General features: G+C 50.5%; 1 protein-coding gene across 1 annotated transcript in view; it reads left to right on the top strand.

Annotated features, from left to right (window-relative positions):
* Khc-73 (Kinesin heavy chain 73) overlaps positions 1-13397 on the top strand; it is a 785588-nt gene that overhangs the window by 126886 nt on the left and 645305 nt on the right. Inside the window, exon 2 of the mRNA XM_071670193.1 lies at positions 4249-4336. Within this exon, the coding sequence (XP_071526294.1) occupies positions 4249-4336 (88 nt within the window). The remainder of the gene's footprint in view (positions 1-4248; positions 4337-13397) is intronic.

The raw sequence follows: 13397 nt of genomic DNA, 5'->3' as shown, positions 1-13397 counted from the left end.
CTGGTCATATTCTCTCCTGGGGGGGGAACCGTAGACACAGACGTGAATGAAAACTATGTTGGAACATTCAGGAGTGAGTGAGGGGTCAGATGTATGCTTTAGTGTATATAACCTCAGGTGTGGCACGTTGGCTCATCACCATCTGTTTGTCTACACGATACAAACCCTCACTACTTCACCTGCCTCACCAGGCGTCACCCACGGCTGTGACTGACACCATGGCAGCCTTGTATGTAGATCGGACTAAGCAGGGGCATGATAATGGTATACACACAAAATTGAAAACGAGCTTATGTTTTCAAAGAGAACTCAATCATCCACGTCGTATCTACTGACCTGATTAATTATTCTAACTGGGGAAATGCCAGTCTGAAATCTGTGCGCAATAACAAACATCATTACAAAACCCGCTCCCTCCCTCACTCCCTCCCTCCCTTCAGTCAGGTAAATATATACTTTATTAAACTTTACCTCTCGCTTCTGACATCACAGCCAGAGGGTGGGTCTGGCCCTGGTTGCAGGGGAGATATGGCCGACACAGGATAAAAGGCAAGGCAGCAGAAATGCCAGGTTTTCGGAAGTCAATGCGTCCAAGTGTGATATATATATATATATATATATATATATATATATATATATATATATATATATATATATATATATATATATTATCCCTGGGATAGGGGATTAAGAATACTTCCCACGTATTCCCTGCGTGTCGTAGAAGGCGACTAAAAGGGGAGGGAGCGGGGGGCTGGAAATCCTCCCCTCTCTTTTTTTTTTTATTTTCCAAAAGAGGGGACAGAGAAGGGGGCCAGGTGATGATATTCCCTCAAAGGCCCAGTCCTCTGTTCTTAACGCTACTTCGCTAACGCGGGAAATGGCGAATAGTTTAAAAGAAAGAAAATATATATATATATATATATATATATATATATATATATATATATATATATATATATATATATATATATATATATCTTTTTTTCTTTTTCTTTCAAACTATTCGCCATTTCCCGCATTAGCGAGGTAGCGTTAAGAACAGAGGACTGGGCCTTTGAGGGAATACCCTCACCTGGCCCGTTTTTTTTTTTTTTTTTTTTTTTTTTTTATTTTCCAAAAGAAGGAACAGAGAAGGGGGCCAGGTGAGGATATTCCCTCAAAGGCCCAGTCCTCTGTTCTTAACGCTACTTCGCTAACGCGGGAAATGGCGAATAGTTTAAAAGAAAGAAAATATATATATATATATATATATATATATATATATATATATATATATATATATATATATATATATATATATATATATATATATATATATATATATATTAGGCTGACGATAGAGGGAAATCAACCTATGATGTTGACGGGAATACGATAACCGTCCCAGAGGGTGTTGGTGAGGCTGGTGTGAGCCAGCACGGCGTCGCTGGCGTCTTGGGCGTTATGTATGAAGCGCTGGCGAAGGATCCCGCCACCACCATTGTTGATAGTCACGTGTCCGGCCGGTTGATTGTTTTGTGGCCATGTGTCCGGTTGGTTGATTATTTGTGGCGATGTGTCCGGTTGGTTGATTATTTTGTGGCTGTGTGTCCGGATGGTTGATTATTTTGTGGCCATGTGGCCGGATGGTTGATTATTTTGTGGCCATGTGGCCGGATGGCTGATTATTTTGTGGCCATGTGTCCGGTTGGTTGATTTTTTGTGGCGATGTGTCCGGTTGGTTGATTATTTTGTGGCTGTGAGTCCGGATGGTTGATTATTTTGTGGCCATGTGGCCGGATGGTTGATTATTTTGTGGCCATGTGGCCGGATGGTTGATTATTTTGTGGCCATGTGTCCGGTTGGTTGATTTTTTGTGGCGATGTGTCCGGTTGGTTGATTATTTTGTGGCTGTGTGTCCGGATGGTTGATTATTTTGTGGCCATGTGGCCGGATGGTTGATTATTTTGTGGCCATGTGGCCGGATGGTTGATTATTTTGTGGCCATGTGTCCGGTTGGTTGATTTTTTGTGGCGATGTGTCCGGTTGGTTGATTATTTTGTGGCTGTGTGTCCGGATGGTTGATTATTTTGTGGCCATGTGGCCGGATGGTTGATTATTTTGTGGCCATGTGGCCGGATGGTTGATTATTTTGTGGCCATGTGTCCGGTTGGTTGATTTTTTGTGGCGATGTGTCCGGTTGGTTGATTATTTTGTGGCTGTGTGTCCGGATGGTTGATTATTTTGTGGCCATGTGGCCGGATGGTTGATTATTTTGTGGCCATGTGGCCGGATGGTTGATTATTTTGTGGCCATGTGGCCGGATGGTTGATTATTTTGTGGCCATGTGGCCGGATGGTTGATTATTTTGTGGCCATGTGTCCGGTTGGTTGATTATTTTGTGGCCATGTGGCCGGATGGTTGATTATTTTGTGGCCATGTGGCCGGATGGTTGATTATTTTGTGGCCATGTGTCCGGTTGGTTGATTATTTTGTGGCCATGTGGCCGGATGGTTGATTATTTTGTGGCCATGTGGCCGGATGGTTGATTATTTTGTGGCCATGTGTCCGGTTGGTTGATTATTTTGTGGCCATGTGGCCGGATGGTTGATTATTTTGTGGCCATGTGGCCGGATGGTTGATTATTTTGTGGCCATGTGTCCGGTTGGTTGATTATTTTGTGGCCATGTGGCCGGATGGTTGATTATTTTGTGGCCATGTGGCCGGATGGTTGATTATTTTGTGGCTGTGTGTCCGGCTGGTTGATTATTTTGTGGCCATGTGGCCGGATGGTTGATTATTATGTGGCCGGATGGTTGATTATTTTGTGGCCATGTGTCCGGTTGGTTGATTATTTTGTGGCCATGTGGCCGGATGGTTGATTATTTTGTGGCCATGTGGCCGGATGGTTGATTATTTTGTGGCTGTGTGTCCGGCTGGTTGATTATTTTGTGGCTATGTGTCCGGCTGGTTGAGTGTGAGGCCATATATCCGGCTAGTTGATTGTTTTGTGGCCATGTGTCAGGTTGTTTGATTATTTTGTGTCCATGTGTCCGGCTGGTTGATTGTTTTGTGGCCATGTGGCCGGTTGGTTATTGTTTTGTGGCCATGTGTTCGGCTGGTTCATTGTTTGTGGCCATGTGTCCTGATGGTTCATTGTGGCCATGTGTCCGGATGGTTGGTATTTCTTTTGTGGCCATTGTGTCCGTGTGTCTGATAGTGTGTGGCCATGTTTCAAGCTGGTTTATGGCCACGTATGAGGCTGGCCAGTGTGTGGTCATATACCCATCTTTTTTGGATGTGTGTCACCATGTTTCCGAGTGGTTAAATGTTGATGTTCATGTGTCACATTGGTTGTCACGTGTCACCCACACACCCTGGGCTGGTGTCAGACGTCCTGAGTGTTACGAAGTTACATGATCACCAGTAACATGGGCATCTTCCTCACCTCTTAGTAGGCATGAGGTCTTCAGTACTAAGGTTGGAATGCCCGGGGGGCTGGGCTCCAACATGCAAGAGGATGGGAGGCGTGCAAGGGATAGAGTAAATTGGAATGATGCCGTATATACACGGGGTAGCAACGTGCTGTCAGTGGACTGAAAACCTGGGGCGTGTGAAGCAAGTGTGGTGGTGGTGGTGGTGGTGGTGGTGCCACAACACTAGGTTGGTAATGACGAGTGGTTCTCTGTAGGTCAGACATCGTCGTGGACGCCTTTTGATGACGTTCCTGAGGTCTTTACCTCATCGAGCTCGACGGTACGACTCTTGGGCATAAAGGCACGACTCATGGGTGTCTTGGCGTGGCTATCATACCCGAGGGTCATACTGTCGTCCTCCAACTTTGGTGTGTTAGATGTGTCGTCCTCAAGAGATTAAGACTCGGGTTTGATATACGCGTCGTTTATTTACTAAATTCGTGTTTATTATATTCTGGCGTCCTAGCTTAGTCTCTTCGATGTATATCAACTGACTGTTATATTTCTCTCTTGTGTTTCCCCTGATGATGTGATTATTACACGAAAGTGCACTTGGGAACTTAACGTGTTTCATTTTCCCCGTGGACTCATAGGGATATATATATATATATATATATATATATATATATATATATATATATATATATATATATATATATATATATATATATATGTATGTATGTTTGGGTAGTGAGATCCCCATGGTCTGTTTTTATGACAAGAATGATGACTTTATTTGACTAAAGTGTGTGATATCTTGATGTTTACCACTGTGTTGTCTTCGTTACAGAGAAGGAGCTGGGCAACAAGAGCATCGTGTCTATGACCAACAACCAGACCGTCCTGAACCACCCAACTGCTCTCGACAAAAATGACAGGTAAGGTGTTGTCTTCCGTGGCTGCATGTATGTCCCTCCCTCACCTCACCTCACGCCAGGGCTCGGGGTCACCTACAGCGTGTCATCCCTTCCTGCAGATGACCCATGATCATCGGTGTTGTCATCTGAATCATCATCACCTCCATCAGGAGAGGAAGAGTTTCATTTCTTCTTCGTTTTGTACCATTTTTTTTTTTTTTTTTTCTATCTACAGTGTCGCAACCTTCCCCTTTGGCTTACACTTATCCCAGTCATGGTCCAGCTCGCCAGTCCACTTTACTGATGATCAATGTCACCTATCACGTATGAGTCCTGCTGCCTCCTGTGCCAGCATGACCACCGTACCAGTGGAGTTAGGAGGTGGGAATCTTGCACCTGATGGTGGCTTGTGTGTCTGCAGGGAGGGTGCTGAGGGAGGGAGGCAGGGTAGCATCACTGGACTTAAAGAGGGAGTAGAGGTAGGTGAAAGAGAGACACGAAAGTATACTTTAGAGAGGGAGTAGAATGTAAGTGGAAGGGAGACAGTGAAGTATACCATAAGGTGTGGCAGGAGAGGTAGAGTCCCAGGGGGTTCACCCTCTTGCCTTTTCCAATAGCCGTCTGGTGAAGCACCACTCAGCGCTGGACATGACCGCGGACTGGCTGGGCTCTGGCTGGTGTGGAGGTGGGGGCGCGGGCGGGCCTTCAGCTGTTGACTCCGGGCTTCCTCCTGGATTATATCACCGACGGCAACACAAATACTGGATGCACTCGTGGCCCCCTCAGTGTGGTTTGACGCCCACTTTCCAGCGGGGGAAGATTTACTCCTGAGTGTCCCCTCGTTGTGGCTAGTTTCGTTCCCGTTGCCACAATGGTGGTGGTCCTGTTTGCCACAGTGATGGTCCTAAGTTGCCGCAGTGGTGGTCCTAGGTTGCCACAGTGGTGGTCTTGGTTACCACAGTGGTGGTCCTGGTTACCACAGTTGGTGGTCCTGGTTGCTCACAGTAGTGGTCCTGGTTTACCACCGTAGTGGTCCTGGTTGCTCACAGTAGTGGTCCTGGTTTACCACAGTGGTGTTCCTGGTTGCTCACAGTAGTGGTCCTGGTTTACCACCGTAGTTGTCCTGGTTGCTCACAGTAGTTGTCCTGGTTGCTCACAGTAGTGGTCCTGGTTGCTCACAGTAGTGGTCCTGGTTTACCACAGTAGTGGTCCTGGTTTACCACAGTTGTGGTCCTGGTTTACCTCTGTAGTGGTCGTGGTTGCTCACAGTAGTGGTCCTGGTTTACCACAGTGGTGTTCCTGGTTGCTCACAGTAGTGGTCCTGGTTTACCACAGTAGTGGTCCTAGTTTACCACAGTTGTGGTCCTGGTTTACCTCTGTAGTGGTCGTGGTTGCTCACAGTAGTGGTCCTTGTTTACCACAGTTTGTGGTCCTGGTTGCTCACAGTAGTGGTCCTGGTTTGCCACAGTGGTGGTTTTGGGTTACCCCAGTGATGCTCCTGGTTTACCACAGTGGTGGTCTTGGGATGCCACAGTGGTGGTCTCTAGGTTACCAGAGTGGTGGCCCTGGCTTACCACAGTGGTGGCCTTGGGATGCCACAGTGGTGGTGGTGTTCGTCTGGGCCGAGGTAATGGGATGTGTGAGCAGCGCCTCACTCTGGCAATGTTATGTATGTAAGAACATGACCTGGCAGGCACGACGGGTGTATTGATTAACTTCCCTGTGTGTGTTATATACTGGAACTCTCTCTCTCTCTCTCTCTCTCTCTCTCTCTCTCTCTCTCTCTCTCTCTCTCTCTCTCTCTCTCTCTCTCTCTCTCTCTCTCTCAAGGTTGCGAGTGGACGGTCGTCGCAATCATTTCGCTCCCGCAGCTCTTTGACCGCCGGAGGAACGCAGGCAGTAGTTCAGCAGTATTGATCTGTGTGGTGGTGTGGTGGTGGAAGCCATGACATTTTGCCGAGCCTGAAACTGACGGTTGTTGTGGTAGAGGCAAGGTCGGCCGGCACGCTGGCCTCACCTCCCCCGGGGTTCCTCTGGACCCCAGCCGACCTAACCCTCCCCTCCTCTGCTCTCCTCCGTCAGTAGATCATATTCCAGGTACTTTTAAGGGCGCAGAGATCTACCGGGACTCGCCGTGTTATAGTTATGTAATGACCTGATAATGACCACGATGATGGTGTCGATTGCATGGACGTCGGGGGCGGCGATAGTGAAGATATTAATTATGATAGCGGGGGCGAGAGGCTGGCAGCGGCGGTTGTTAGGGGTGGGTGAAGGGGGAGCGTCGGGCTGGTGGTAGGTAGCCATGGTGTGCCCCAGGACGTGAGGTATTGATCCCCGGCTGCAGTCCTTCACTCGCTCTATATCACAAGCCGGGACCGACCCCCAGCAGGCAAGCCCGAGACGGGGCCGTCTGATGCTCGGGCGGTGCGTGTACCGTCCCCTGCTGTGGTGACCCTCGCCTACACCCTATGGCACATGCTCGGTTTCGTGGAGGTGGTGCTTGTACCACGGCCGCCTCCGCCTCCTCCTCCTGGCTGGGGTACGCTTCCGTGAGGCTTTGAGTGCAGCGGGTCTGGTACAGTCTAGGCTACTCGCTCCTCCCCCACTGGACGGGTAGCACAGCCCGTTACGACGGAGTATCGATCGGGTGTGAGCCAGGGTCTGGTTGAAACTATTTCAGGTGGAACCTAGGTAGCACGGCGTTATGTGACCCCTCCGTGGGTACGATGGCGCTTGACCTGTGACCTCACCCTCAAGGGAAGGGGTGAGGCTGGAGGGGGGGGCAAGGGGGTGCTGGGTTTTGGGGGGGGACCGAGGAAAAATGATGGGGTTATGAAATGGTGAAGAAGGTGGCGAGGGGATGGAAGGATGAGGGGGAGTTTTGAGGGGGTCAGGCAGGTCGGAGGCGAGGCCCTCATACCCAGGGGTCGCAACCTTCTTGCTCACCGGTTGCACCATCGTGTTGAAGGGTCGTGTCTTACGCTCAAGGGTCGTAACGTTGTTGTGGAGGGTCGTATTAATCATACTCGAGGGTTGTGGCTTTGTTCCTCAGGAGTCGTGTCGTCGTGCTCAGGCGTCGTTCACAGTCATAGGTCGTACCATCGTGCTAAGCAGGTGACGTACCCTGGTGTATGACCAGACCTTTTCATAAGAATGTACACATGGAAGAGAGTAATTGAGATGTGTGACTGTGTGTGTGTGTGTGTGTGTGTGTGTGTGTGTGTGTGTGGAGTGGTGGTGAAGAAGGACACACATTCGACTCACAACGTCACCACCATCCAAGCCCATAAAGACTACGAACGTTTCAGACGTGACGTCGGGGAGGTAAGTAGGTGGGAGGAGGGAGGTAGGTAAGTATGTGGGAGGAGGAGGAGGGAGGGAGGGGAGGAGGAGGGAGGGAGGGAGGGCAGGGTGTTGGATGTCGTCTGGGGAAGAGCAGGGGTGACGTCATATCCTCCCGAGCCACGTAATAACCCGGTAATTAATGTGATTCTAAACCTTAACTTCGTCGTGTGGGTTGCCATGAATTTAGGACATTGTTATGAGCTGTGTGGCAGTGACGCCCCGCGACGGATCTTACGTCAGGAGTCGCTCTGTGTCTTCGTCAGTTTTCGTAGTTCACTGTAAGGCATTGTGGAGTGGTGGAGGGGGGGGTCTATTTTTATTCAGCTATTTTAGCTTTAGTGCGCTCCACTCAGGAGCAGGGAAATGATGGCCTCTGTTGGAGCGGTAAGGTCCTTGATGAGAATATGTACTCGTCTCCGTTCCTTATGTCATCGACAGACTCTTGTGGTGTGTGTGTGTGTGTGTGTGTGTGTGTGTGTGTGTGTGTGTGTGTGTGTGTGTGTGTGTGTGTGTGTGGTGTACACGGGGCACCTGGTGGGGCAGCACCCAGCACCTGGGGTACAGTGGCCCGGCTGGACCCCCGACTCTCCGAAGTCGCAACTTCCTCCTGCAGCCGCGCTTGCCAACCCCTCCATCTCCCACTGCTTCTTGTGGCGCTCAGGGCGACGGTAATGGGGGCTTGGTATGGTGATGATGTAGTGAAGGTTGTTCTGGTGGGACAAGGTCGAGCCCTGGGCACCTAGATGGAAGAGAGGAGTGGTGGTGGAGTGCGGTATAGAGGGAAGGTGGTGATGGAGGATGAGTAGTATGAAGGGAAAAAATGTTTCAGTATGGGTGAGGAAAGTTGAGTACTAGGGAAGGTAAGGTGGGTGGGGACTGGTGGGCGGTGAGGGGAGTGATGTTGGGCTGTGAGGGGAGTGGTGGGAGGTAAGAGGAATGGTGATGGAGTTGTGGGCGGTGAGGGGAGTGATGGTGAGCGGTGAGGGGGAGTGGTGGTGGTGGACGGTTAGGTGTGTGGTGGGCAGGTTAGGTGCGGGGAGGATGAGAGGGCAGACGGAGGATGGGGTAAAATTGTGAAGTTTTGGAAGGGTGAGGAAAGTGGTGGTGTTGTATGTTTGTTTGGGAAGGTTGAGGCAGAGTGGTGAGTGGGCTGGGAGTGTGCAGGATAGGCTGAGGGGTCCCGGATGGTTGAGCACGTACAGATGCTACGACAAAAGTCGGTCTTTTAACTTCTGGGAAGTGAAGAAGCGCCATGACACTCTTATTTTTCTTAAATGTTGAGGGAAAATGGTTGATAACGTATTCAGAAGCAGACGCATCTTAAGCTGATGTGGGAATTCAGTGTAATGGGTTATAAAGGAACGCATCTCCCCTGGGTAACGATGGTGGGGTGTTCCATGCCCGGCTCCTGTGTACACAGCAAGCAGTAGCCTAGTGGGCCGTTGTGAGGAGAGGAGATGAGGGCCCTCCGCGTGGCCAGGAGTGGGTGGGGGAAGAAGCGTAGAGATCCCCAGGTAGTTCCAAGTTTAAAAGGATGCTCCTGGGAGACGCTAAGTGGCAGCTCTGGTGGAACGGGCCTCTCCTGCCGGGAGGTCTTTATCCTCCGGTGCCCCAGAGGCCTGCGCTGGTTATGAGGAGGCTCTTCCGTCTGCCTTCCCTCCTTCCATGGCTCTACCATTCCTCACAGACCGTGCAGGGATATGGTAAGGGCTTTGTTATATATATATATATACAGTGATTCTTAACAGCTCACACCGCCTCGGTCACACATATATCCCCTCTCTGTACACTGGAACCAGGCACTTCATGTGGTGCCTTTCCCAGTATACCCGTCCAGGCCGCCCTCGTACCTTAAGTTCTCTTCGGTATCAATGCCCCGGCCCTTCAGTGCCTTCTTCACTCGTTGTAGCGCCTCCAGCATGACTTCGTTGACAACACGCACACACCGGTAATGGGTTATCAGAGGCCGTCAGTAGATGCGTATGAGGTGTTGTGATATTATCACGGGTGTTATGTACATTGTCTCGTCAGAAGGTCAGGTGTTGGTGAGGGTTGTGGTGAGGCGGGTGAGGTGAGACCAGCGCTAGCAGCTCATGATGATGATGGTGATCCCAGGTGATAAAGGGTGCTCTCGCAGTCATAATGAAACACATTTATATAATCCTTCTCCTCACCCTTTCCCTCTCGATCTTCCCCTTCTCTTCCTCCTGCTCCTCCCCTCTTCTTCCTTACTCCTTTTATTTTTTTCTTCCATTTCCTTCCACCCTTTCCTTCCTCTCCTACTCTTCCTTCTTCCTTCCTTCCCCCAGTAATCACGCGTCGCCAGCTGGTTTCACGCAGCAGGAGACGCCGTCTGCCGGATTAACTTGATAATTGGCCGCGACGTATATTGGAATTATCTAATGAAATTTCCCCTTTTCTTTTGTGGCCTCCGGATTCAATTATGTTTCAATTCCTCGAGCAGTTAGGAAATGTTACTCGCTCCATTACGGGGTGCGAAACACTTGGTTCTCGCCAGCTGCCAGTGTCCAGGCGAGGGAGCCAAGTTATTTTCGTGAAAATAATAATAGTAAAAAACGAACGAACGAACGAACGTTGTTGTGGATGTATCGTTGGTACACGACAGTGCCCCATCAGCGTATCAATATGCATCATATGTACATATGTATGTGTACACATATATGTGTATACATACATACATAATCATAATCTCATTTACGTCTTTGAAATGGCGACGGTATTTACGTGCTGTAAACATCAGGCAGGGTTGCTGTAAACCACTCGTGCTTGACGCAAGTCCCTGAGTACCGGTATTGGAGTGGTGGCTGCTGGATGTGCTCTCGTGTGGTGGGTTGGGTTTCCCTCCCGCTGCTGTGTTCTGAGCCCGGCTGCCGCTCGGCCGTAGACATACATGATAGACTGACCCTCCGCTAAGGCCGTTTTTGTTGCTCCTCTGGTGGCCCTCCTCGTCCCCATGTCTGTTGCCTCATTAGGTAAGCTGGAGTGATTGCTCTCTCTCTCTCTCTCTCTCTCTCTCTCTCTCTCTCTCTCTCTCTCTCTCTCTCTCTCTCTCTCTCTCTCTCTCTCTCTCTCTCTCTCTCTCTCTCTCTCGTTATTCATGTGTCTGGTTTTTTCCCCTGGTGGCTCCAAGATGGGACGTTGGTAGACATTGTAGAGCTGCTCGCTTATTCTACGCGTATTAAGTACTCTCTGAGAATCCCCCTCCATGTGGTGACCCCGTATCATTGAGACGGTATATCGTCTCTCTCTCTCTCTCTCTCTCTCTCTCTCTCTCTCTCTCTCTCTCTCTCTCTCTCTCTCTCTCTCTCTCTCTCTCTCGTCGCCAGAGTGGCATACGCTATAGTAAGTTACTCTCCTGCTATCTCTGTCGTCAAACCAATCCTTTTCATTCGTCGTTGCTCTCTCTCTCTTTCTCTCTCTCTCTCTCTCTCTCTCTCTCTCTCTCTCTCTCTCTCTCTCTCTCTCTCTCTCTCTCTCTCTCTCTCTCTCTCAGCCGCCAAGAAAGTGTTATTATCACAGCGGGTCATTTTGGCGGTGCTGGTGCACCAAGGGCGCTCCGGAAATTTGGCCGGAAGGAGAAGGTCTCCCTGCAAATTTCGACCCAAATCTCCCGTGGCCGTGAAGCCTTTAAACCCGCGACGCCCTTGGGGGGAAGGCAAGGGGACGCGTAGCCACGGCAGAGACGTATCTGTGGCGTTCATAATTGTTGACTATATAAGAAGTCCAGGGCAGAGGAGGGGAAGGTGTGTAACCGATGCTTCAGTAACGGGTTGAAGGATGTGTCTGACGGTTGTTGGGGACCTTGTAAGGCCCTTTATAGTGATAGGCCTTTGCGCCATCCTGGTCATCAAATGCTCAAGGATGAAGAGGATTTGCATGTATAGTGGAGGGTGGTAACGCGCCTCGGTTGGCGGCCATAGGGTGGTGGGTCGGGGTGACGAGAGTGGTGGCTGAGGAGCCCCGTGGGAGGTGGGGGTGAGTGAGTGGCGGCTGTGGTAAGGAAGGAACAACAGGTTAAGAGGAGGCTTCTTCATCTGGTGTCGTCCCTGCCCTTGGCGTGGCGTGCCTAGCGGTATGCCATCAGTGTCAGGCTCGTCCCGCGCCCGGCATGGCCACTGGCGGCGTGGCGGCAGCTGAGTGGCAACAGCAGAGCTCTTAAGGTATTGTGTTCCCTCGTTGGTGATGGTCTTGACGTGCCACGCCGGGCACCGGGTCCCTGAAGCGGGTTGAGGGAAGCGGTGCGATACACACATCAAGAGGCTGTGACACAGGAGGACCGGGCACCGGGTCCCTGAAGCGGGTTGAGGGAAGCGGAGCGATACACACATCAAGAGGCTGTGACACAGGAGGACCAGAATTATTCCAGAATTTCCATGTGTTTACCGTGAAAAGAGAATTGGCTTTGAACTCCCCTCACCTTGATGGTGGCAGCCCAAGGTGCTGGACAAGCCAGGGAACACAGCAACCCAACCTGGCCTGGTGTGCTGAGGTCACTCTCTTAGGAGGTTGATGTGAGGCGGCAGACACCTGGGTAACCCCAAGGCGGGAGGTCGCTCTGAGTCACCGAGGCTTAGGGTCGATCCTTGATAAGTATAGCGATAGTGATGATGATGATGATGCGCGTTAGACCTATGACCATGTCAGTATTGCCACACTGTATGATAATGATACATGATAGGCGAGCTTTCACTCCATACCCGTCTGTATTTATCTTGTGGAGGAGAGTGTGAGGACGGGTACCTTATCAAAGCACAACACACACATACCTTTACCATTTCATGTTACGATGTTGTGTGCATTTTAAGTCTCGGACACAAACGCAGGCCGTAAGACAAAGGAGTAGGTCGGCAGAGAGTAAAACAAAGGATAGGTTGCCCGATCTGGACTGACCCAACATTTGAAGGCTATGAGAACCAACACGCACTAGGAACATAGTGAAAACAGTTACTCCAACCTCCACCTGACCAGAGACGAAAGCAGTAGACACCTACACTAGTTGGTATGGGTTCCTGACCAGTCGCGGAGTCCTCGGAAGAGAGTGGTAGATGGGGCAAGTTGCTTGGCTTCCCTCCTGTACGCCAGTATCCAGAGACTTAAAGACTGGAAACAGATGTCCAATTAGGGAGGACCAGTGTACACAAGGTGAGGTGGGTCATACTGAGGGTGACTCGTGTTGTGTGGATAGGAGGGAGGATGTGTGGATGGTGTCGTGTTGTGTGGATGGGAGGGAGGGTGTGTGCATGATGGGATGGAGAATGTGTGGATGGGAGGGAGGATGTGTGGATGGGAGGGAGGATGTGTGTATGGTGTCGTGTCGTGTGGATGGGAGGGAGGATGTGTGGATGGCATCATGTTGTGTGGATGGTAGGGATGGTGTGTGCATGAGGGAAGGATGTGTGGATAGTGTTGTGTGGATGGGAGGGAGGGTGTGTGGATGGTGGTGTGTTGAGTGTAAGGGAGGAGAGAAGAACGCTATGTTCATGGTGCTGCTGTAGGAAGGCAAGGAACATGGAGGATATATTGATGTGCGGGGGAGAGAAGGGGGAATGTACGAGAGAGCTGGGGGAGTGTAGGAGAGCAGGAGGAATATAGGAGGCAGCTGGGAGAGTGTAGGAGGGAGCTGGTGGAGTGTAAGAGAGGGCAGGGGGAATACAAGAGGGAGCTGGGGGAGTGTAGGAGGGAGCTGGGGAAATGTAGGAGGCAGCTGGGGGAA

Source organism: Panulirus ornatus, chromosome 14 (genome assembly GCF_036320965.1).
Source record: "Panulirus ornatus isolate Po-2019 chromosome 14, ASM3632096v1, whole genome shotgun sequence".
NCBI lineage: Eukaryota > Metazoa > Arthropoda > Malacostraca > Decapoda > Palinuridae > Panulirus > Panulirus ornatus.
This window is presented reverse-complemented; position numbering and strand designations above follow the sequence as displayed.